The following is a 26,699-nucleotide window of genomic DNA, read 5'->3' as shown; positions in this document are numbered from 1 at the left end:
ACGCTTCTCTTCTGCTGGAAACACTATCTCCAATCGTAGAGCTAATTTAACTCCTGAACGTGCAGAACAAATTATTGTTCTGCATGATAGATTAAAGAACAGAATTTAATACTCTGTGACAATCTCTCTCAGAATTATTGTGCTGAAAAGTGGAAATGTTGAAACAACATGATTTTTGGTGCTAAGTTTGTTGAAGCTCAGTAAGGACTCCAGAAAAATTTACAAAGATGAAATTTTTCCAAATATATGTTACATTTACACAAACATATACTTGGTTTTGTTAGTTGGATGATATCAGTTACTAATGAACCAATGGAAACAGGTAAGATTCAATGGAAAAAAATGTTTTTTTTTATAGCAGTGCAAAATGTAAACACACTCTGTAAATAGTTACCCAAAATTAATAAACCCACTTCATTTTAATACTTTATTCAAACATTATACTAAGTTTAAGATAAAAATAATTTCCCAAGTGTAACTGTACACAAAAGCTCGAGCTAGGCTCGAAGTAAAATTCTTAGGCTCGCAGACCTCTAGCTTATTTAAAGAAAAAATCCTAACCGCTAATCTGTACTAAAACTGAAATTTCCCAAGAAAAAATGTTTGTCTTTATATACACTTATACCAGAAATGTACCAAACTACATGTGATAAAGTCAAGGGACTTTTAGTGCAAGCAGAATACATCTCACTTACATTAGATATGTAGACATCATCTGTTAAAAGATTCTGGTTTGGGTTCGAGATTCGGCAATTCCAGTCGAGGATTTGAGTTCGGATTCGGATTCGAGGAAATCAGGATTCGCCCCATCCCTAGCTGGTGTTTGTTATCGACTTCCAATTCGGTGTTTGTCGGTGCATTGACTTCAGTTTTATCACTATTCACCATACAATCGTGGCTCTAGTCAGAAGCCGCACGACAGGTACTCACTTCCCTGACATCGAAGCTCTTCTTCAGACTGCCTCCCATGAGGCCGTACAGCTCGTCCGGCGGGTGGACAGGGGGGGCCGCAGCGCCCGCCCGGGCCACCGTCGCGGGCTTCTGCCTGTTCAAGTTGCTCACGATACTGCGCGCCAGGTGCAGGGCATGACGGTCATCCAGTGCGTAGTAGTCGCACACTCCCGACGTGCTGAGCAAGTCACACCACAGCATTCATTACTTCCTGGACTGGACTGCAATCAGCATGCCTCCTTGGTCCTGTCGAGTTGCAACTTATATTGTTATGAGTGGGAAAAGGATAGCCCAAATGGCTAATTCACTTTTATTTATTAACTAATAATCATGCTTTTTTCTTAATTTACAACAAAGTAAATTTTGCATCCACAAATTAATGACACCTTGGTAAGCACACTGTTTTCGCTCCTAACTGAAGCCCGGCTGGACAGTGGCTCTCTCTACTGCTCGTTTGTTACTGCGCACCTCAGCCTCACACACTGCACACAACACGGTCCCGGATGCTGCGCTCCATCGCTGTGCCCACCCTCTCCAATGATAGTTTCTCGCAGTTGCTCGCCCGCCACGCCGTCAATCACTCTTCAATTCAGTTAAGTGTGAGCTTTCACATGAGCAACTGCGTCTCGTCAACTTTCCTAAATGTGTGCTATGTGTTTGATACCGAGACATTCACTGAATTGGTTCATGAGCCACAAGCCCCGTGGGACATCTCTAATGTGGGAAAAAAATTATGTGGTACAAATATTGAACCTAGTATAATAATATAAATTTACTATTTAATGGTTATTATAAAGCTATAATAATGATAAATTATGCTTCATATATTTTTATTTAGTTCATGATAATATATATATTTTTTAAGAGCTACTGTTCATTAAAATTGCACATTTGTCTAGTCATTTTATTGTGTCATGTCATTCATACAATTAATACCTGATTGTGAATATAACTCGTTTCTCCGCAGGTGTACATAGACTCATATTAGTAGCTTTTACTTCAGGATGAGTCTTCAAAATTTGGCACAGTTCACTGGATGTTGCTAATGACATTCTAAAGTAGTTAAAAAGTTAAAAGTTGAGGAAATAAGAAAGAGCAGGCTCATTTCCTTCAGTCTGGCAGCATGGATAGGATGCGTCCATAACTTCCTTTTTCTTAATTTCTTTTTCTTACTACAGACACACTTACCCACTATCAATGCAATTAAAATGGATTCATCGTCCATAGCACAAGAGCACAGTGGTCATTTCAGCAAACGAGTGAACACACAGGCCTAGTTATTTCTCAGTGTTAGTAGTCAAGGTCAAATCAAGTACAAAAAGTTTATTTTTCATATTAGTACTTAAAAATTTGAATGTTTCCACAGGCCTACCTGCATGTCATTTGTTCTTAAGTCATTTATACAACAGTTTTTGTCCTAATGTAATTTCACCTAATTAATTTGTCCTAAAACTGAGTGTAAAATACTATGCAGCCTCTAATGTAATTTGTCCTAATGTTGTTTATTAAAATGAGCCGGTGGTGAGGTTGGAAGACGTTCAGAGAGTAAGTGCTCCCTCCCCTTTCCCCTCCTGTTTCTTTGCGACGTCCATGAAGCAGACGTGTGTTCCCTTCAGCGCATGGCATAGCTGTAGTCTGGTTTCCTTCAGGGGAGACAGCAAGTTTGCGAATTCTTCATCATTGAGCACCCGGTGGGAACACTATGTCTTTAGTTTTCAGTAGCTTTAGTAGGGGTGTCTTGCACGAGGGTGGCGCACTTCGGTAAGTCAGTAAGTCAGTCAGTTCTCTTTTTGGCACCGCTGTGGATAATTACGTTTGCGACACATGGGCAAATTAATCTCAGTAAGACCATTCAGGTTTAGGGCACTTCCAGCCAATTTGGCCATTAGACGCTCATGCGCGGCAATACGTTCTGGTTTGCCACGCTGAAGCATGAAATGTGTCTAGTTGGATGATATGCAGTAGCCTGTGTTATGTTTTCCTTGTAATTCTCAGGTTTTGGCATAACTGTATTAATGTGGATGAATTTTTTTGATGGCAGCTGCACCTTCCTGATATTGCTTGTGAGTTTGTATTACATAGGATGCCACATTACACGGCTGGGTTTGACGTTGTGCAAGGTGTGAAAATGGTGGCACATAGGTGTGCATGTTCATGCTACACGATGCAAATGCTTGCTATCGTTTTGGATCGGTCAGTATCTTTAAAGGGATAGTCACATACGTGGTAATATATACGTATAGTGACAGTATAGAGATCACAAGCACACACGTGGTTTGGCTTAAGCATTGACATTAAAAGACTCATGCCTCCTTCCCTTGTATAAAAATGATTTTAATTATTTAATAGTTCTGGCATGTTCAGATTAAGTAGAGCCTCTGTACTTGTTGTCGATTAATTGTATGTTGTCTAAGAATTAAGATTTTTGCACGAGCTGCAATTATGTTAAGGGCTCTTTGTTTAGTTATGATGTTGGACAGGTTTGTGAAAAACAGCATGGGGTTTCTGACATGCTTTATGTCACGTGAATAGGCACAAGAACATTTATAGTACATGACATTTTCTTAAACTAGGTTGTAAGGAGCATTTGCACACATGCATAGGGTTGTGTTGATTATGTGAGTTCTAGGTTTTTAAGTGGTATTTGCTTTTGACTCTTCTTTACGTAAACTTATGTGTTCATGTTCTTTTATATAACGCTTACATAAGCAAATCATAATACACGCACATAATTGTAAAGCTCAAGGATATTTAGGATAAATTTGTGTGATTTTTTTGTGGATTATTTCTTTTCAACAGATTTATTGAGAAGGATCATAGTAATTGTAACTATTATTATCAGCACCATTCAAGTGCACATTTTCTTGTGACAGCCACACACAAATAATGTTTAGTATCTTGGCTTAAGAAGTGGCTGTAAGAACTCTGTAACTTTGTTTGGTTTTTTTTTTTCATAATGTATTTGCAAAACATGAAATTTTGAAAGCATACTTTGTGTAATTATGCCCCTTGGGCTAATGTTGTATAATGTGAGCAATTGCAAGAACATGTTTTTCTGTTAAACTGAGGCTCTCTAAATAAAGAAGTATTTAAGGTGCTCTCACCCTTCTTAAGGTTGCAAAATAATTAATCCTATCTCCGAACTAACCAAGCATTAGAAATTATGTTTGGCATGAATAACTTAAATAATGAGTAATGTTGTGTGTTTCTAATGGTAAAAGTTTGCTAATAAACTCAATATGTAGGTTATTCTTTGCAATAAAATCATTTGTTCTCATTTCTAGGATAAAAGACTTTGGACAAATTCTTTCAGGACAACCAACACACCCCCCGGCAATCAGCTTTGTCGGAGGGAGGCGGCCGCTACTTGTCACGGTCTGTCACTTGCTCTATTACCACGGCCCCCATCCTTCCAACTTCTATGTCACAGGTGATTAGGCTGTGAACCTGCAATATTGTAACTTGTCAGTAAAAATTAGTATTGGTATTTACTTACAGAGTTTTATTTAAAATATATATTTAAATTGCTACTTATTGTATTGCAGTCACATGGCTAGTGTAAATTATTTACACCTTTTGTTTTAACAAAATTATTGTGTAAAGCAATGTGGAATAAATTGTTATAGAATAAAACTTTCCAGAACATTATAACCAGTTGACGAGTGTAGTCGTGTATGTTAACTGTCCCAAATATATTTATATTTTATAGATGCATTTATCGACTTATAATTGGTGTTATACTGCAAAATTAATATAAACTAAGCAAGACACTTAATTATTAATATTTACTAAATCCAAAAATAGACTTTAAATATGAAATTTCATTGTGCTATTTAACAGTGAGTATGTAATTGGCCTGATTAAAATATCAACTATCAAAAAGACTAATATTATTCATCAAAGAAAGATACTGGATTTATATTTCACTGGAGCCAGTGCATTACGATTGATGCAGTGGCATGTTACTAAGCACGAGGATTCTCGAAGACAGTGCTGCCAACCCCCCCCCCCCCTCCCCCCAAAGTATTCTTGAAGACAAGTACAGCAGCGTGCAATTACTGGGAGCACTCCAAAACCCAAACTATAAACAAAGAAATGTCTAAGTAACAGAAAGTAATTTTATCATGAATAAAAACTAATTATTGTTGAACCAATTCGCATCATGAAAATGCAACAATTACTATACAAGAGAAAAGTGAACAGTTTATATTACTATAAAATTAAAAAAATTACAAGTGACCTCGAATGGTCTTATTTGAGCCTAAACGCAACTCGCTAAAAATGGCTCTGCTCTGAGATAACAAAGTGTTTTCACTAAAAGATGATTCACAAGACAAATACAATTAACCTAACTTAAATTAATAGTTGTAGAAAAAATTAAAATTCTACAAGTTCATTACAACTTGCAAATATTCTTTATCGAATAAGGTCGTATTAGGTCTGTTTGATGTGTACACGATATTGACACGAAAGATAAACACCTCGGTTAAGCAGGCGATGACTAGGGCCTGGAAAATTTCGGTGTTTTCAGTATGCAAAAAGCGGTACTTTCAAATTAGAAAAGCGGTGGTTTAAAGTCGGTATTTTCGTTATGCAATGGAAATTTTACCGGTATTTTAAATGTTGACTAAATTGTGCAGTTATTGAATATAATAGTTTACATATTTAATAAACAATCCATGTATACTAGGAATAGGCTAATATGCATAATAACAGCCAATTAAATCCAAAACAGTTACACAAAACAGACACGTTGCTATAGATGTTTGCAACTACAAATTTTTTTTTTTTTTTGGCTGCCAATGCCACATGCTTAGCCGACTTTAGGTGTTTGTCAATGAAATCTTTTCTATCCCATGAAACTTTACAGTTGCAAAATTTGCACATCACTGTGCTATTGTCAGTACAATAAAACCCATGTTTCTAATACTGATATGCTAGTATTTAATGGAGTGGAGGAACACGGGGTTGCCACTTGAAAAAACCCCAGCGCACAAATGAGAAGAAACTTAGAATGAACTATACCCCAGATCAATTTTGAGCATCAAAACCATACACGAACACGGCTTATGTAAAAGTAAGGTAATTATGCTGAAACACAAGACTTGTGTTAAAGGATACTTTAACCTTGTGTGGAACAGGTAGAAAACATTCGGCTATAAACGAAAGATATAAGAACAATGCTATCCTGAAATGCTGTGACATGTTTTTGGAGTAGATAATCACAGCGACAGACTGACAGGATGCGCTCCTGCCCTTGCCGTCAGCGATGTTTATTTTGACAGCTCAAGCAATTATCTTTTCCACGTCCCTTCGCAGCGTAAAAAAAAAGAGAAAAAAAAAACACGCAGAAGGTTGAAATAAGGGAGGGAATGTGTTGAAATGTTAGTTGGGCATGGAGGGGGGGGGGGGAATTGTTTTTATATGGTTTGAGGCTCTGGGAGGTATGAGCCTTGAATAATTAGCAGGGGATGGGAGAGGTAAGCGTCGCGTCACGTCACGTATGACGTCAAGCCGCCGGGCGGGTAAGATAACTTGACAGCTGAGACGGCTTTTCGTGCGATAGTGGAGGCGCCGAGCGCGGCTAGACACTGCCGCGTGGACAGTCTAGAGGGGTGGTATCTATTTTTAGCCGTCTTTTGTATGCCTGGCTGCTTACAGTACAGCTCTCGCCAAGATAAATGTGAACACATAGAGCCAAACAAAGTGTAACAAACTTGTTTTTCAGCAGATTTTACTCAAATTTTCGACTTTCTCTGCTCAAATTTTTCATGTTTTCTCAAAAAACGGTCATTAAAACGGAATGGACGCATCAGAAGGGGCTCGCATCGGCGGGATTCTACTGTAATGGTACTTTTCGGGGATATATTCGCAGTGTAATATAGAAATGTTGTGGTTTTCGCGAATGTACTTACTTTTGCGTTTTCATGCGAAATTCGCGATCGCAAAAAATTCCAGGCCCTAGCGATGACTCATTCGACACTCGCCTTAGAGATCGTTGAAAGTGAGTTTCTGCCCCGTAGCACCCTCCTCCCTAACAACACTCAACGCGGACTTAGCTCGCACGAACAAGTGTGGAACACTAGTTCCGAACATGACTTCCACAGCCACCCCTCGCTCTTCCGACTCGTCGGCACTCGTGCACACAAACATCTCCACATTGTACATATTCTGAAGCTCTGACAGCGACAATAACTCGTCACTCTTCAGCAGTTTTCGTTTCGTACAACACCCCAGTCCACAGTACTGTTTCAAAGTCAAAGTTGGGTTTTTATTGCACTGCCCTTATATGTCAGCCACTGCCCCAGTCACAAATACTAAGTCCTCTTTATAGCCTTTGACAACAAGTGCCCTTCTAGCATAAATGCACAAGTATAAAAAATCAAAGACATCTGTGAGTATTTTCGTACCGGGGGCAACTTGCACTTAACCAAAAATCATTTTTCAGAAATTACTCGTTCAGCGAGTAGCTAATCGCTCTGTGAGTTTCGTCGACGAGTCTCTGACTGAGCGACCAGTTACCTTTTCTGTGGTAATCTCCTATTGGCACCTTGGCGCTGATCGGTCTAAGTCCTAACTAACTTGCAAAAAAGTTAAGTCCATCTTACTCACTTCTGAGGCTAAGTCCAACATGCAGCTCAGTCCATTGTGATGCACAGTGACGTTATTTGGTGACGTGGTGACAGGCAGCATGACGGAGGGTGACGTAATCGGGTGTGAGTGAGAGCTTTCACCTTCACCTCTCCGAAGACTCTGAAGACTGTTATACTCGGGCTGGTATCGACTTCATTGTTGAACCATCCAGAAGCATGGAGTTACTTCCCTGTCTCCAGGCAGATCACTCACATGGCTCGGGCGAGCCTTGTTGAAGCCTGAGGGGTAGGCTACCAAGAGATGCATCGCTGTTCTGCCGGTAGCGTCACCTTCAGGGGCTAACTTCCAAAACATTGACACAATCATGATTACGTTGTGGGCAGTGAAAACCGATCGCAACCACAGGAACAGCTGTGACTACCCAGAGTCGTGGATGTCGAATCTGCAGCTAGCAACACTGCCATCAACCTGCGAGGTGAAGACACGGAACACAGTTTGTTTGCATGACGAACTGGATGGACAGAAGCGACCAGACAGTTCAAATATTTATGCCATTTGTTTTCTTAAAATTGTCTTGTCACCATTTTGCATTTTTGTCCCAATTAGACTTATGTACAACAATTATAACTCGGGGGTAAGAGATGGAATTTTGTTACCTATATGAGCATCTCGTGAGATTCAGCTAGACCTGTGTGTTCTTTAGTATTTGTTCCAGAAATAGTAATTATGTATATTCTGGCCAGTGTTAAAAGGTATAATTTTGTTGTTAGTGATTATTAAACATAAAGTTTAATGGCAATCCCAGTTCTTGTTGTTCAAAATTTAACATTTTTTTAAAACAATTACCACTATGAAATACTTATAAGAATATATAAACATGTGAGAAAAATTGGATGTAAATAGTGTTGGTGTACAACCATAGTATTTTTTCCTAATTGGAGCTATATACTGTTACTGGAAGACGTATGTGGCCAGGCGACAACGATACAGCCCAGTAACAACAGCAAACATTAGAGAACAATATGGGACACAGAGGCACTTGTTAGCTACAACAGTATTTTTGTTTTGTGTCAAGTCAGTTATACAAATTTCTTTAGGTGCATACACACAAATATTGTAACAGTAAGCATCACTTTACAATATCCTAAGAAAGAACTACCGCAATTGTGAAGTTTGTAAAATGCCTGGATATAATTAAATGAAAATTAAGAATTAATTTTTGAACAATTAAACACAGCCATAAGTTTTCTCTGAGTCAGTAGGAACAGATTAACATGTATAACCACTCATTCGCACCAATAAATGAAACAACGGTATGAATAGTTCTCAATTCAAGCAAACAGAAAATTTACAATTTTTAAATATATTTAAATGGATTTAATAGAGTACAATAATGTAACTATTTATAATCTAGTACAAATACTTAACTAACTGAATATATTTATAATTCCAAATACTCTCAGTCAATATTCAACAAACACTTAAAGAATATTTTTTTTTAATATAAGCGTTCACTGCTGTGACCATGCTTTACCCTCCACAGCCTACCATGTAACCGAACTCGCTGTAGCTGATTGTTCTAGAACATCTGATAGCTTAGTCTTACCTGCACGTGCATCTCTTCCCCCGCTCAAGCATACAGTAATCTTGTATTCCATACGTGAGGCAGATCAATAAAGTCCACAAAATCCTTTATTTTTACAGCAAAAGAATCAACTGAAAATGGACTTCATTGCAACATACTTAGGGCGCCATGTTTAGGATTGTTTTGGCGAAAAGAACAGGAACTACATGCACTTATAAGATGTAACTTTTTCATACGACGTATGCACATTAAAACACTATATTGCTGGGCGCAAATGAGTCTAAAATCAATTCAAATTCCAACAACTCCTGTGAATAGTTGCAGGAATGTGAGAGTGTGAGAGTGTGAGAGTGTGAGAGTGTGAGAGTGTGAGAGTGACCTGCAGTGGAGGTCCGCCCCGCCCAGGTCCTCGGCGGACCAGGAATGTGAGAGTGTGAGAGTGTGAGAGTGACCTGCAGTGGAGGTCCGCCCCGCCCAGGTCCTCAGCGGACCAGGAATGTGAGAGTGTGAGAGTGTGAGAGTGACCTGCAGTGGAGGTCCGCCCCGCCCAGGTCCTCGGCGGACCAGGAATGTGAGAGTGTGAGAGTGTGAGAGTGACCTGCAGTGGAGGTCCGCCCCGCCCAGGTCCTCGGCGGACCAGGAATGTGAGAGTGTGAGAGTGTGAGAGTGACCTGCAGTGGAGGTCCGCCCCGCCCAGGTCCTCAGCGGACCAGGAATGTGAGAGTGTGAGAGTGTGAGAGTGACCTGCAGTGGAGGTCCGCCCCGCCCAGGTCCTCGGCGGACCAGGAATGTGAGAGTGTGAGAGTGTGAGAGTGACCTGCAGTGGAGGTCCGCCCCGCCCAGGTCCTCAGCGGACCAGGAATGTGAGAGTGTGAGAGTGTGAGAGTGACCTGCAGTGGAGGTCCGCCCCGCCCAGGTCCTCAGCGGACACCTCCTCGCCGGTGGCTGCTCTGACGAGCGGGGGACCAGCCAGGAAGATGCTGCCCTGCCTGCGCACGATCACGCTCTCGTCCGCCATGGCCGGCACGTAGGCCCCCCCCGCCGTGCAGCTGCCCAGCACCACCGCCACCTGCAACACATTACCCCCCTCATGTGAAGAACAACTAACTAAATTGCAAAAAAGTCTCCAATGAGGAAGTGGACTAGAGCAAAAAAAATCTATGTGCTTATATATATTGTTTAACAAAAGATAAAAATACATTTTACAAAATGAGCTAACAATGTGGAAAGAACCTAATTGTACCTCCAATAAAAACTAATCAATAATGAAATGGATGAAACGCCCTGCAGCACAAACCAGCTCACTTGAAGTTTAGTGCAGCCGCTTGGCTGGACGTTAATGTCCGAGTCCCACGTGGGCGGCCCGGCGACTCGTCCGGCTTAGACCTCTGTGGCGCACCTGTTTCCTCCTTGGCTTTTCCCTCTCTCCCTTCTCCTTCTGTTCATCACCCCCTCCCCTCCCCGGTGGAGCAGGGCGTGTGCCGGCGTGCCTGGTCTTCTTCCGGTGGAACTGCTGTCCCTCCATCGCTGCCATTCATGAGGCAAGACATGGTAACTGTTAAGTGTTTGTGGTTGTGTGGAGATTCGTGGTAGTCGAACCATGTAAAAATACTTTAAAATTCTTAAGTATTGTGACATTCACCTTTTTGGCCTCCATCTTCCAAATTTTGTTCGGCTTTAGTGTTTTCTGTGTTTTGTATCTTTGCTGTACATTCCGCGAGCTACTAAGCCCTTGTCACGCCTTACTTTACTAGGTACCGTACTGATGCTTTCTAGTTTCTAGTCATTTCTAAGCCTTTGCATTGCTTGTAATTACACAGTGTCTTTGCCCTCACACTAACTTGCTTATTTAGGGTCAACAGATGATGCAAAACACTGAATTCTTCTTCCTCTTCTTTTTCAATTTAAATGCTCACGTTACCTATCTTGACAGTAGTTATCATGTTTGCCCTGAGCAGTTTGCGAGTGGTTGTTGCTGTTGTATAAACTTACCTTGTATCATTTAATTATGATTTTTTGATTTTGTATTTAATAGTAAACCTATCCCTCACTTAGCACGTCTTCAGATTGCACGGATTCATTTAGCACGATATGAATTTTCCTGCCCCAGTCTTGAATAGCACGTCTGTAAATTTCAGTTAGCGCGAAATCTCCACAGGCAAATAAAAATATGACGGGCACGATGCCACGAAGCCTCGTTCAAATTCTGTAAACAACATTTGTGCCGTGGGATAAAGTTAGCCAAACAAGGGGGGAAGAGATGCACGCGCAGGTCTGTCTACGCTATCGGCTGTTGTACAAACATCAGTTATGGCAAGTTTAATTGCGGCTATGGAGTGTAAAGGACCAAATTTTTTTACGTCCGCGCATATGCCGCTGTGCTGTACCGTTGTCGCCTGGCCAAAAACCGGGCCGAAACTCAGTCCAGGCTGTGGCAGGGATTTCACTCAAACAAAAGCAACGTCTGCCCATTCAGCTGCCGGTAACTGTACGTGCTTGATAACTCATAATGCATCGTGTTTAAGTATTTGAGACAAAACTATAAGTATTATAGTGCGCAAATTGACATGAAGGCTAAGCTTATGTTGGTCGCACTTTAGTTTTAAGTAAGTCAACTGTGCGCACAATTTTCTTTTAAAGACTTTTTAAACGTTATAACCTTTATCTCTTAGTCTGCGTCACCGCTGTGTACCATTTATAAAAATGTAGCCTGCGCTAATTGGCATCATTCATGTTTGGCTATGTTGCTTCTCGTATAAAGTCCGCACACGTAGTCGAATATCGATATTGATATCTCACCGATTGCATGCAAACGCGCACTCTCTGCTTTGTGCAGAGTTTAATACAGTTAATAGCCCGCACTCTTTCGTGGTGAGAGTGTACTATGACGATAATTATGCGTTAGTTCAGGCTCGCATTCGGGTCACAGATTTGGTTTTTCCTATTTAGATTTGAAATAAGGTTTTTGTTGCATGACTTATTAATTTAAATTGTTTGGCAGCGTGCTTTTTTATACTTTACTTTTTTAATAAACGTACTTTTCTATGAATGTGTTATGTTTTTATGAATAACTTTACCTAACAACAATTTTTTTCCGCATAAAACTCGCCCCCCTACTTTTGAAACTTGATCTTATTATAAATTGTGCGACGATTATGTGATAAGACACGGTAAGCACTTTAATTTTCGAAAAATTAAAATGTAATTATCCAGACAGTAATATCGGTTTCACTGTCAGAAAGGATGGTTTGGAAAGGTACGCGACGTGAGTTGAAGGTCATGCCCAGGCGGGAAAGTCAGCAAGCCGACTGACGATAAAGTACATAACCACATATCTCCCGTTATGCGGTGTCATATTTGTCATACAAAGTGCAATAAGAGGCATATATAGATAAATGGTGTGACATATTTATAGTTTAGTAATATTCAACGCATTTATATTACGTAAAGTATATTTTCCTACACGAATCTGGACCACATTAAATAAATTAGCTTTGCTATTTACGGAAACTTATGCTTCAGAATACGCGATTTCAAATAAACGAGCATTTTTAGAAACAAATTATCTGTGCAAAGTGAGGGATACGTGTAATGTATTTGCATTTTTCCCTTAGTTTTCACGTGCTCATGCTATGCAACCAAGCCTCTGTCTTCCAAGGTCCTTCTCATGTTTTGTAAAACTACTACTACTGTGGGTCTTGTTTACCCACAGATTCCATATAATGTTAACATGCGACTTTAAATGTGTGATAAATGTTCCCTACAGTTTTTTGTAGCAATATGTTTGTAATGAAAAGGAAAAATTGTAGCCAATTTTCTGAATGTGAACAAAGATTATCTTGGCAATGTTTATCATAGTTTATGTGTTATGGTTGGTTTATATGCCACACTTGATTCATGTTATAAAAATCATTGAAAAAAATACTCCAAGATTTTGAGAATCTATCTTCCTTTCATCTTTCCTACAGTATTTGCAGATAGGAGCTATCTTCTCTTGCACACAATCCATATCTGAATGGATTTGTTTTCTGCGCCTGTTCTTGCACGGACATGTAGCCTACTGGTCTCCCGAAGCAGGCCCAGAGAATGTAATTTAGAGGTCAATCAGAATGAACACATGAGTAATGTGCAGTGATGGTGCTTGGAGCATCCGGCCTCGGGCGGTGATGAAGTTCAACTGCGGTGAGACACCGAGCGATCATTGTACCTGGACATTGTGCCGCATACGTTAAACCAATAAGACATAAAATGCTTCACATACTTTTAAATTTACACACAACCTTATTTAAAATGAAATTTAAATATTGCTCAGGGGTACGTTCAAAGAATTTCAAGTCCCCTGGAGATATTAAAAGAAATGAGTTTTTTTTAAATTATCAATAAGTGAAACTAAAAGTTGCATAGCCCTAAGAGAATAAAATATAAACAAATTACAATTATTAATTTACTTAATATTTAGGGTATGAGACTGTACACCTCACACGCTCAGTCACGCCAGGCAGGGGGAAGAGGGTGTGACATCGGCGCAGTAGGCGATGCTAGACATCTAGGCTTGGAGTTCTATGGCTCGCCCATGCTGTGATAGCCCGTCAGTCGGAGTGAGCAACTATCTACCACTGCAAACTGGCTCTGGAGCTATTGCCGGTACATCTCAATATCAACACCACGAGAACTCAAAAGTCTGAAATGCAAGTCAGGTTATTCCGGAGCCTTTGAAACAAATACCACAGAATCAAAGGAAAGTAAAGACCAGGAGCAAGGTACGGCGATGGTTAAACTCCATATTGTTCATTACACTATCTTGTGTACCGAACAATATGGTCAGGACAACAGTGGCTTATCACAGACACAAGAGATGCCAGACTCATCAAGAAACCCCAAAGAAGATAGACCTGGCCACTAATAATCCATAAATAATATGTTGCAAAAAAAAAACTATATATTCATAGATTTAATGATAACTTCAATAATTTTGAGCAATTATCTAGATATAAAAACATTTGACTAAACAATTATACTATCAAATAGGTTTGTGATTAATAGGAATCATATAAATATAACAAAACCTGCTACCGAAGACTATTTTCTGTTTTTTCTAAATGTTCAGCTCATAATTCAATAATTAAACAGCAAAGTAAATGTCATTTTGTCTATTCACAAAATGTATAACACTTATTAACAAGTGGTAGTGTACGGCCCATTTTTGGAATAAACACATTGTTTAGCAACAATTTACTTCCAAAGTGTTTGTTACTGCTCTACACAGCATTTCTTGAGAGTGAATTTTGATTTAAAGCAAGTTGTACACATAATTCACCAAAATAATTACCTTTCATAAATATAAAATGAAACAAATCGTTTTTGAAAGGCATGCAAGCGACATAAAAATACATGAAAGTGCAATATTTTCAGTACAGTAAGTTAATATGACTTTAATAAGAAGCCAATCAGCCCATAGTGTCAATAATTTGGGTGCTACAATTTTTTAGTGAATTTCTGCAGAAAAATAAAAATTGGAAATTATTTTACAAAAAGATTGGAAAACACTTTGTGGAACTTTAAGGGGCTACATAAATCCCATCTAGGAAAATTTATCTTTAAAAATTTTCCCGCATAGTAATAACTAGTGATGGGTCAATTCCTGTTTTTTCCCGGTTCTCGGTTCGGTACCGGTTCTTAAAAATCGGTTCTCGGTTCTCGGTTCCTTGGTTCTGACTTAAAAAAATAAAATAAATATTATTCACACATTATTTATGAGGTGTTTTAAGTAATAAACTATTTACTGTTTTGGCTACAAAAAAGCACTAAAAAGCATGTGTCCATACTTACAACTTCAACAATTTACTGTTTATAACACTGAAAATAATAATTTGTTTGTATTGTTCTGTCCTCAATGTTTTTTATTGTATGCTTACAAAGAAATGCATTGGCATAATGATTCAGTCTTTAAAGAGGCTATCAAAGCAAATTCAAAGGTTTAGTATAGTTTTCAAGCTACAGTAAACACACCAACCTTAATAAAACTAAAATTTACTATATTAATTAAACCCTACTTTAAAACATAGGAATAAAAAAAAAAAGTTACAATAATGGAAATAAATACAATGATGGTGAACTTTCAAAGAATTAGAATATTAAATTGTCCATCAAACTTATTGCCTACATTGAATTCAGTATGTTTGCACAGTCAACAGTAAATTACTGCCACACTTCTGATGCCATTTCTTACACAATTTGCTCTATTTGGCCAGAATAATTATACTTTACAAGTGTCAACAAGCATTTTGTAACTTCCCCCTTCAAAAAAATCCAGTTTGTCTAAATGAGAAAGTTACTAGCCATTACACTAGATGGCTGCAGATGCAGTGAACTTACATTCCAAAGCACTGCACAAAAAAATGCATAAAATTTTATAACGCCGAAAATTATTACGGAAAATTTTTAATCAATCATTAATTATATTAAACAAATATTCTGTGGAATTTGCAATACACCAGTCACCCTTACTTACGTGTCAATGACTCAATTAACTGCCTATTTTTAAAAACAAATTGAAACAAACATGGCGTCTTTCTGTTCTCACATCTCTGCTGAGGCACGTCATAGAGTTGCACACCTCTATGAACTACATCTATGGCACCTTCAAATGTTATGTTTTGATTGTAAAACGTACTTTGTTTGCAGATGTGGCGAGAACATTAAATATTTTCACGTGTTATTTATTTTATAGTTAGAGATGAATATTATTCCACGGAAGTCCAAAAAAATAATTCATATGTGCTTTGGACGTGAGTTGAGCCATTTCATGCTGCAGTTAAGTTATAGTGAAGGACTATTTTCGTAAAGGGTTTTGCTATACTGCCGGTACCGGTACCGGTACCGGTACTGGCACCGACATTTTAGCTGCGGTTCTCGGTTCCGGTTAAAATGCTGAGAACCGTAGGAACCGAGAACCGAGAACCGGTACCGACCCATCCCTAGTAATAACATATTTCCCCCTTCCTTGAATTTCACCATATTGCCACGTGGATATTCAACTCGCTTATAAATTATAATGTTTACAATCCAACAACATTTCTGGTGTAAAACTTTTAAATGCACCACCATTGTTCACAAATTTACAATAAAATAAAACTTTTTGACTCAAGTTCAAGGCTTATGACAGACTTGAGTCATAGATATAGTGACACATGAAAATTCAGAAACGTTCTGACAAAATGACTACTGTTGACTAGCACTGAAGGCACAAGGATCTTGAACCAGAAGCGACAACTGAATGTTCACAAAGATGTTTCAAGTATTTTTTGTACTGGTAGTGTTGCAGTCAGTATGAGAATCTATGGAAGTGAAGATTGCAATGATATTTTTCTTCTGTTTGTGAAGCTTGCGGTCTGAAATTATTATGTAAAATTTGATGTTCCCTTTTCTTGAAATAAAATTACAAATACTGAAAATTATTTCCACTATGAATTCCCACCACTTAAAAATTGTTTTTTTTTTTTTTTTATAATTATTTGCTTCAATTGTACCAAATGATTTAATTTGCATATTTTTTTATCTATTGAATATCAACGAATAAAACTTAAATGACTCTTCATTGAGCCACTTTATGATATTCCATTTTGAGTATGCCTCGTTCTAATATATTTTCTCATTTCCCTAGTAAGAAAATCATCCTAGTACGAAAACTCCCACCAATCCACTGAAAATATTCTTAAGAAGGTTTTACTGTAGTTTTGAATGGTGACAATAATATATCCTCTAATTAACTGCCTTTTTTTTCCTGTGTCAAAATCTGACTGCTCTGCACTAGTATGCTGACCTGAGCAATCCCAGAGGCTGACATGTTGGCTTGGTTGTAGAATATCCGTCCAAAGTGGTCTCTGTCTGGGAAGACATCGGCCTGGTGTGGCAGGTTGGCTCCCCCGGAGTCCACCAGGTATATGCACGGAAGTCGGTTTTGCCAAGCTATCTCTTGCGCTCGCAAGTGCTTCTTCACTGTGATTGGGTAGTACGTCCCTCCTTTCACAGTGGCGTCATTCGCAACCACCAAGCACTCCATCCTAGAACATCACGAGTGAGGTCTGTGTGTGCTTACACTCAACATGAGATGTATTTAAAAGCGTATCAAAGGTCTTGTAAGTCGTGGGAATCATTTTATCAGGAAAATGCCTATCTATTAAAATATAAGTGTTTCATTACGAAACAATACCATGTTTTCTTGAAATGTGAAGCTGTGGCAATCAGACTAGGCTATAGGGCCAGAAGTCTTGCTGGCGACCAGCGCAAGGGTGAAGGGTATAAGGGTGCAGGACAATGGAAGGGGGAGGGAGTGTGTATCGTGACCAACAGCCCTCTCCCATTCAAAAGATATTTACCATTACACAATAGTTCACAGCAAGAATGAAGTGAAATCAGTAATGAAGCAAAAGAAATAATGAAAGAAAGTGGGGGGGAAAAATGGTCAAATTACAAGTACATAATGGGTCAGGAAATGGCTTTCTTTTAAAGGTGATTACTATTACTATAAAGATTTTAAGTTCTGTCAAAAGAAATAAAATTGAAAAACTTCTGACTTGATGTAATCTTTTGGACATACGCCATTGCTAAGCACTTTTTCTGTAGAAGAAAACTAAAAAAAAACCAAATGTATTGTAGCTTCTGGAGTGTGTACTGGCTTTGCCGGAGGCAATAATGAAAACCACCATTGTCGTAGCTGTGTTCATAAAGTTGGGGGGGACAAATAATGATTTTGATGTCATGTAAACCCATTCCCCTCCAGGGGTCCTCCACCGGAAAATTTTGATTTTAAAAGTGCAAAATAGCGCTTTAAAAGCAGTTTTTGTATCTAACCATTGGGTACATTGATGTTAAAATTATTATTGTTTCCTTAAGATAAAATGTTTGAGTGAATAATTTACAAATAAATTTGGGCAGAAGGCTCTCTTTTTTTTTTACTCGAATGGAATTAAATAGTATTATTTTACAATCATAATGATATTTTTATAAACTTTTTTCTACAACTAATTGATTAACAATATTTTCAATAAAAATTTTAAAAAAAATATGTACACTTGGAAACATTAAAACAAATTGTTTATAATTCATAAACTTTGCCTTCTTGTCCACTTAATAGGCTACATCTTATGTCACGACTACTTTGACTGATTAGCCCTACACATTTGAAATCTCCAGCACACGTCACTATTCGATACCTTAAATAACACCGCATATATTTGTTTGTCTTTCTGCTGTACTAGTGCCCGACTGCCTGCAGCTCGTTATCATTTACCAAACACATGTCCCCGTCTCTCATTCTTACTTATAAATTGAGACGCGATGACGTTTAAATCAAGTACATCCAGCTCATGTTGATGAGCATTTAGTACAGCTACATGGTTAAGTCTTGCCTGTGTCATAGTTGATCTGAAAAATTAAATTTAATGGTAATTACTTTCCAACACATAAAATTACAAAAACAATATCTATTAAAGCCAAATAATTTTTTTAAGGTTTCACTAAAAATAAAACATACCTACCTGAAATAAGTTTTAAGCCTTCGTAGAGAGCTGAAACTTCTTTCAGCTGAACAAGAAGAGCTGGGTACAACAAGCAGCAATCTCAAAACCACTTCTATATTTGAAAACAGCTGCCTAACTTCTAGCACAGAGTTCAATAGTATTTTTGATACATCTGTAACAGATTTTTGCTTATGCTTCTTCAAAAATAGTTCAACTTCAGTCTTCAGTAACTGAGAATTCACTTCTGGATAACTTGCTAGCTCGTCACAAATTTCTCCCTTGAGCAAACGGTCTTCCAGTTTCTGCATTTTCTTTATGCCTTCTTGGTTGAATCTGCAATGCAGCCCACTAACAGCAGAATCGACCATCATGAAGAACTCTCTGCGGAAATATTGATCAACGGTTGTTGCTTCAAAAGCATCTGCTCGCCCAGTGAAACGTTTCGGTGGTTTCCTTTGTCTTGGTAACTGCAACTCTTTCAAGATGTGCTCTGTAGTAAAACTGTTTACCTCAGTAAGTATATTTTTAAATTCCACTTCAGATCTCATTTTGCTGATTGAGTCTTCTATCAGAGTAACTGCTTCCATCATTCCACTAACAGTCTGCATAATTTCCACATCTGAAATTCGGATGACCCCACTGAGAAACGAACCAGGTATCTTACTTATAATAAGTGTATTTTTTTTAGAAAAGGACAACTTTTTATTTACATGAATACTTGTTCTATGTTTAGTACAATTTTTTATGTATGCATAGCCGTTAAATAGGTTATTAAATTTGTGTGGACTTTACAAAAAGAAACATTTTTATTTCAATGTTTACAAATTCTTAAGTTAACCTTTTAACTTTGTTATCTTTTTTATGTTTAAGGATGAGTTACTACCAGCAAGGGACAGAAACTTAAGACTACAAATTATAAAATTACAGTTAAGAGTTAAGTGTTAAATGTAATGGTTTAAATGTAATTCAAAACTGCCTCCTATCCCCCCACCCAAACACACACTTGTTCTTGCCACTTTATTACGAAGAGAATAATTAATAATCAATTTTATAATGTGTTGTACCACCAGAATTTTTCTCATGATAGATTGTAACTCACCTCAGTTCCACTTATTACTGGTTCACTTCCGTTCGATGAAGTTTCAGCATGAGCATCTTCACACTGTCTTTTGGCTATTGAAAAATATGCTAAAACAGTTTTTTGTCTTTTCATTGTCGATAAAATGAAATGCTAATGCACACGTAAGTAGTTTGACTCTACATCTACAACTCTCTGGTCTACTGCTCAACACATGTTTCTACACCACTACTCCTAACACCCAAAACGACAACAAAATACCGAAATACTTAAGGTTATTCAAGGAATGTGAAAGTACACTCACAGACGATATGTATAGGTGTATGATACAGGAGGAGGGAGGGAGCTAAGCTGCCTAATGACAGTACACATTAGGTCTGGTTGCAAAGTGGAAGGGGCGTAGTCCTGCAGGTAAACTCTATTTCAAATAACATCGGTACGTTTTGACAGTTAAAAGTAGTCACTTTACTATTTGCTTTTTGAATGTTATAATTTCGATGCTGGACATATTTCTTGCACATGAACCTTTAATACATGGTACTCGATTCGCTTAAAATTGCTTAGATTATTGATTTATTCAAATAGCATAACAGTAATGCGGAATAATATTAACAAATAAAAATATCACAGTCTAGAAAGTTCAGGGGGACACGTCCCCCCTGTCCCCCCCGGTTCCTACGCCCCTGAAAACCACGTTGGTGAACACACTGAGTTATTACTGCACAATACTGTGAATTATACCCTGAATAAATATGAATATTTATATGTACTGCTGTGTTATGAGTAAGTGTTTGCATAGATATACTCCTTATTATGCTACCTGTGTACAGTGGAGACTCTTTGGTTTTTATAGTTGTTTCTGGGCGCCACCCTTATGTACACCTTAACTTCGTTACCAAAATAGAACAACAGTAGTGGAATACATAAGAGAAAAAAAACATAACACTTCAGATCTAATATTGGTACAAGAGTGAAAACATGTAGATATAGGGTTGTTGAAAAACATATACACTGTGAAATAATAATAAAATAAAATAGGTTTAAACAAATAATCTTTAATAAAGTAAATATATAGGTAATTATTGGTTTGGCCAGTGGTATACCCTTATGTCTCTCAAACAAACAGGAAGTAGGTTGCACACATGACAAATATAACAAAAGTTCATTAATTTAAATTATTATGTCCGATGCTCTCACTCTTAGATCGAAGATAGTGTATCAAAATATAGTTTATTATCGTTGACAGTTTATTTAAAATAGTGTACCTCGGCTGAATTCAGTGTGTAGGGAAAGTAGAACATCATGAGAACTCCGTCTCATTTCACCTCTGGGTTAGTACTAGGAATGTGTAAAAACAGAATAGTAATTGGCTTAAAAATGCTTGTCTCTGCAGGGCTTTACTTAGTTCGACTCAAAAAAAAATCTATGTTTATGTACGTGTTTGGCAGGATCAAATTACATTTTAGGCAGAAAAACGGTCTTTTCAATGTAGCATAATGAGTCAGTTTTACTCACGTTAATATCACACCTAAATAAACATCATGTAGGATGTGCCCTATATAAATCACATATAATTATGTTTAGACTGCAATTAAAAACATCCTTTCAACTGGATGACCTATTTAGCTAATTGAATTATTTGATTTTCAAGGGGATTGCAACCCAGGCTGTCTAGCCAACGCCGTAGTCATTCCAAACTTTTTCTTAACTTTCTTAAAGATGCTTAACTTAAGCAACTCTGCCTCTCATTGGCCGAGACACAAAGATTGTTGACTTAAATAACACATCAAAACAAAATACAGACATTCAACAATACATCTTAAAATACTAAAATGTCACAAATATAAAACGTTAATTTTCAACAATGAAAATTCTCTTATACAAATTACGTGCAAAAAGTTCAATTTGCCGTTTAAGTCATTAGTTCCCTAGAGGTGTCTTGTCAATTGATGCTTCAATGTCACTCAGGCTACACCATAGAGTGTAGCACTCGTAGATACGTCCAATAACCAACAATAGAGCATAAACATGAAAATGTAACAAATAATAGTAATAATATTAAAAATGTTATTTAAAATAAAAACAATACACTTTCTGTGCACGGGATAGTCATGTAACAGCACAGAATTGCCGCCCTTGAGAAGCATAGTGTGCTGCTGCTTTCACGTTTTTAAACAAAGCACAGTATGTTTTTCAGTTGAAAACTCACTGCTCGAGTTAAATAAAAAAGTTCGTTGCCAGGCAACGTTTAGCGCGGCACCACAAATGATGAAAAGAAAGAGGGGAACAAAACTTTTGGCGCGAGGAGGACACCTGTCCCGCACCCCTCCTCCTGGATCGTGGACGATTCCCCTCATTGCGCGGCACTCCGTTACAGAGTTCAGACCTGCGCTGGCCGTCGGTGCATTTTCGCAAGATAACTTGCAATCTTGTCGAAGTTCTTGTAGTCGTCAGTCCAGGAAACTAATTCTGATGCAGCGGCACTCGGAGGACAATACTTACAGTAAGTATACGTAACAATCACAAGGGAAATGTGATGAAATGTACTTGTTGCATAACAATGGGACTTTATCCAGGTCATCACTGTAGCAGTGGATCAGCCTCCATCCGCGGCGCTGACAGCATCCTGAGGAAGGCGAACCCGGGATCAACATCACCGGGTGGCGACTCTCCTGCCCTTGGACAGCCCTGCTGATCCAGTCTGGCGCAGGACGTCGGCTGACGTCACAGGCGCGCGACGGCGGCGGAGCAGACGGGGTCACCGTCACCTGCTCCTGCTGGGGGCAGCCGTCTTGGAGCGGCGAATCCTGCCGCCCAGGTCCCGGACCAGTGCGTGACGCGGCGGAGCACCGCGGCACCAGCACATCATTGCAGCACACGTCATTGTTAGGTACATTTCCGAAGGAATTCGCGTCTCTGTTCACCCCTATTGCCGAGTGTAATCACTAAACTCTCTTAACTTAAATCTCTCTGTTCGTAAACAAAGTCTATCACTTATAACATGTGTGATCGTGCAATTGTAAGCACGAGTGTCTGCAGGCTTATCAACTTCAGTGCTTAAAGTTAATATACCACTAGCCAACCAAATATATTAAGAATATTAATATACTGTAACAATAATATCTTAAATTGTTTAAATAGCTCTCAGCGTTTAATTAATAACATCAACAATAACTTACCTTAACAAATAATAAGCTCATAAAATGTTTGCAAATTTTTACAACTTTGCATAAAATTAACTTGTAGGTTAACACATCTCATATTGTTAGAGTGTGATCTTACATTTGTTCAATTGCAGCCTAATGCATAATGCAGCCTATGTGTGTCACAATTCATTTAACCTATCAATTTTCATGCATCTTGTGCACTTACATTTCCTCAACAATTCGCAAAGTTTACCATTCACAATATCATCTCATAACCTTTACATTACATCTATTTACATTGTCCTAGGCTATTATGTTTGCCTATTTTTTTACTAACATTTTAATGCATTATTTAACAAAATGTTTTTAGCTAAACATAGTGGTTTTAGCTAGGTGAGAAGGCTGTATACAAGAAATCACACTACATGTTTCTTTACTCGTCTATTTTATCCGCCTCTTTTATTACTGCAGCAGGTGAATTCTCTTGTCTTTCCTTTTTTTTCTTTTTTCATCTTCTTTTTCCGTCGTCTCGCCGAGTGTGTTACTTGAACTCTTTTATTTTTCTGGCGGCTTCTGATTTCACACTGTGATGATCGGAGCCGATCAGCTGTTCAGTGATCTTGCATTTCACTCTCATCTTCATCGTGTTTTATCAACCCGCAGCGGGCTTCGCTGGGTTGGAAATTCACGGTCATCTCTCATGAATATATTCCTTACAGGAATTGAGCCTTGTACAGTATCTGAGGCTCCTGGCCTCAGTGCAAAATAGCAGCCTGCTATCATATCAATGGTAAACAAAACATGTGTTTTTCAGGATAGCTTGCAACTGCTCTCCTGAGCAGTGTTCTTCTGTTTCTTTCTTTTCCTTCAATGTTGATTTAATATTTTAAAAATTTATATTTTTTTTCTTGATTTTTTTCATTTGCTTGGAGAATGAAGTAGCTTGAAGTTTATTTATATGAGGCCTGTGGACACTCACTGCAAGAGCGCGTTATCTCACGACATAGGGTTCTACACAGTGTTTTTCAGGTCAGCCTACATCAAGATCACAATCATCGACCAATACACATCAACAAACTTTGAAACTCGTGTGCATCGTATAGTGAAATTTACAAATTTTTTTTGTATAGGGTCCTCTTCACAAATAAAACTTCGAATAGATGTCTTGTGGAAATTTCTTGTTATCATTTCATAGCAGATTAGCATTCCCTCTCAACAACAAAATATAGGAATAAAACCTAATTAAATTCAACACCACTAATAGATTGGATTTGTATGCGAAATGGAGGCATACTTTTCTAAACAGTATCCCCAAGTGATACCAACCTAAAACATCAGAAAAAGGATAACTCCTTCAAATTTTTACTAGTTTTCTCATAGTCAACAAAAATAATATATAAGATACTTGACGCCTTGGTACAGCCTCAGAATTTCAGTGGTCTGTAAGGGGCTCTCCCTGTCCTTGATGGTAATCTTGTTCAGCTCTCTGGCGTCCAGACAGAGCCTCACTGTTCCATCTTTCTTCCCAACGCAGACGATAGGGTTGGCATAAGGGCTAGCCTCCCTTCTCACAACATTCCAGTCTATCATGAGCTGTAGATATGCAGTGGCCTCTTGTACATACTTTGCTGGAACAGGGTAGGACTTCTAATGAAAAGGTGCATTTTCCTGTGTTTTTATTTGAGCCTGATAGAATTTGTTTCTCCCTGGTTTATCTGAAAATACTTGCTGGAAATTCCTCAGCAAATTGAAAAGTTTTTGTAGCTGAATATGTGTGACAGTTTTAGAATCTTGGACTGACTGTCTGATGTCCTCGATGGTAGCTTGCAGCTGCTCACTGGCTCGGTTGCTACACACTTGTTTACACATAGGGGTGTTAGTCAAAATACCAATGAAATTATTTCGGACATGCCATTTGTCCGTTAGTGACACAGGTGTAGGACTGTCACTAGGTGGTATGGTACTCATCCTGAAATCAATTACTATTCCAAATTGTGACAAAAAATCAGTTCCAATAATTAGTGGTTTTGCCAATCCCTTCACCACTAATGCTGTTAGCTCCTTAGGTTTTCCTAGTCCATAGACTGTTAGAACTAGAAGCACCTGCCTATTTACAATAGGACTGGCTCTTGAAGTTACACCAATAATTTTTATGGCAGGTACTGGAATCTTTGGTACCTTCATGCCAATGCGTTCCAGGAAACATACCAGCTCCTTGCTTATACATGTTACTTCCGCTCCACTGTCAATGAGTGCAGCCACTTCTTATCCATATATTCTCAGGTTTATTTGTGGGCACACCGTATGGAATTGCGGTACTATGCCCTCGTCAGCCTCTTTGTACAAAAAATCCCTTTCATTCTCTCTCAACATTACGGCACACATGAACTTACGGTGGCTAATACAACTATATATACAGGTCACATTGTTCACCCCTGAGTATGGAGGTCGGGTTTCGGTGCGGGGCTATCCTACAGAAACCCTTTCTAGTTTAACGAGCCCATCGACACTTGCGCATCTTGCGAGTCTGGCACGGTCCTGTTGTGGTTATACCATGTACTGGTACCTGCAGCTTCAGTGACTGCGGCCTTCAACTCTGCCGCAACAGGGTTGTCCTGTAGGTAGCGCAGGCGCTCTCCTTGTTGGTTTCCTGCTCCTCCTGGTTGGTTCTGGCGAAACGTCCTGTTTGGCGACGCCGGTTGCTCAGATGGGTGGCTGAAGTGGGCCTTGCCTCCACCGCTCTCTGTTGTCTTGGGACTTCGGTAGTATGGCAGGCGGCAATCCTCACGTCGGTCATAATACTGCCTTTTCTTCATTCTGCGATGCTGATTGTAGTGGTACTCCCTCTCGTCATCAGACGAGGCACGACGACTGTAGTTGCGGGACTCCCTGGGTGGCCGTTGCTCCGGCGAGTGGGACCGCCTCCTCTCGTCGTATCGGGCACTCTTCCTGGCTCGTTCTGCCCCCTCTTCACCGCTGTGGTAGCCCCTGTTACTGGGCCACCAGGTGTGCTTCCTGTTGTAGGGCGCCCTCTGGTATCTGTTGTAATGTCCGCCGTTACCACGAGGTGCTTCCCCCCTTGCCTGCCAGCTGATGTAGTTGACTGCTGCCTGGCGCTCCGGTTTCTGTTTCCCCTCACGTCCTTGCCAGTAAGGGTTGACCTGGTGCTGCTTCTGGTGGGGTGGTGCTCGGTCCGCCTCCTCTGTTCTGGGTGCCACTCGATCCAGTTTCTCGAGTTTGTTGTAGTTTAAGAGCTCTTCACGAAACTCGGTGACATCCCGGTAGTGTAGACCAGACAACTGCTTCTGATATTTCAAAGGCAGCTTGGTTAACATGGCAGCCACAAACTCCTCGTCCGTCATCGGGAGGTCCAAATATCTGGTTTTGTCATACATTGCTGACAAGTGCGCTTCGAGAGATGTGCCCTTTCGTGGATCGTATTTTTCCGCGTGGAGTTGTTCCCTTAGGTTACTCTGAATGCGGATGTTCCAGTATTGTTGTTTAAACAGCTCTCTGAACTGGTCAAAGTTGTGGGTGTTAGTACTTGTCAACTCCCACCAATAGAATGCTTGACCCTTCAAAGCATTGTTTAGGCACTTCAAAATCTCTATTTCCGTTAAGTTGAACATGGCGGCATACTCTTCGAATTTCCTAAGAAATCGCATGGGACTCTCATTAGCTCGGCTGGCAAAAGTAGGCATGGCCTCTGCCCATAGTTTTGCTGGATGGTGCATGACAGCTACAGGATCCAGGTTGCGCTCAGTTGTTGTTGTATGTGCCCTAGGCTCAGCTGTTGCCCTAGCTTCTGCAGACTGTCTGGGTCG

General features: G+C 39.2%; 1 protein-coding gene across 2 annotated transcripts in view; it reads right to left on the bottom strand.

Annotated features, from left to right (window-relative positions):
• LOC134533308 (methylcrotonoyl-CoA carboxylase beta chain, mitochondrial) overlaps positions 1-26,699 on the bottom strand; it is a 165,793-nt gene that overhangs the window by 122,082 nt on the left and 17,012 nt on the right. For both annotated transcript variants that reach the window (XM_063370795.1, XM_063370796.1), the window contains 3 exons: positions 16,953-17,193; positions 10,021-10,199; positions 931-1,129 (listed from right to left, as the gene is read on the bottom strand). In XM_063370795.1, coding sequence (XP_063226865.1) covers positions 931-1,129; positions 10,021-10,199; positions 16,953-17,193 — 619 coding nt within the window. The remainder of the gene's footprint in view (positions 1-930; positions 1,130-10,020; positions 10,200-16,952; positions 17,194-26,699) is intronic.

This window comes from Bacillus rossius, chromosome 6, assembly GCF_032445375.1.
Source record: "Bacillus rossius redtenbacheri isolate Brsri chromosome 6, Brsri_v3, whole genome shotgun sequence".
NCBI lineage: Eukaryota > Metazoa > Arthropoda > Insecta > Phasmatodea > Bacillidae > Bacillus > Bacillus rossius.
This window is presented reverse-complemented; position numbering and strand designations above follow the sequence as displayed.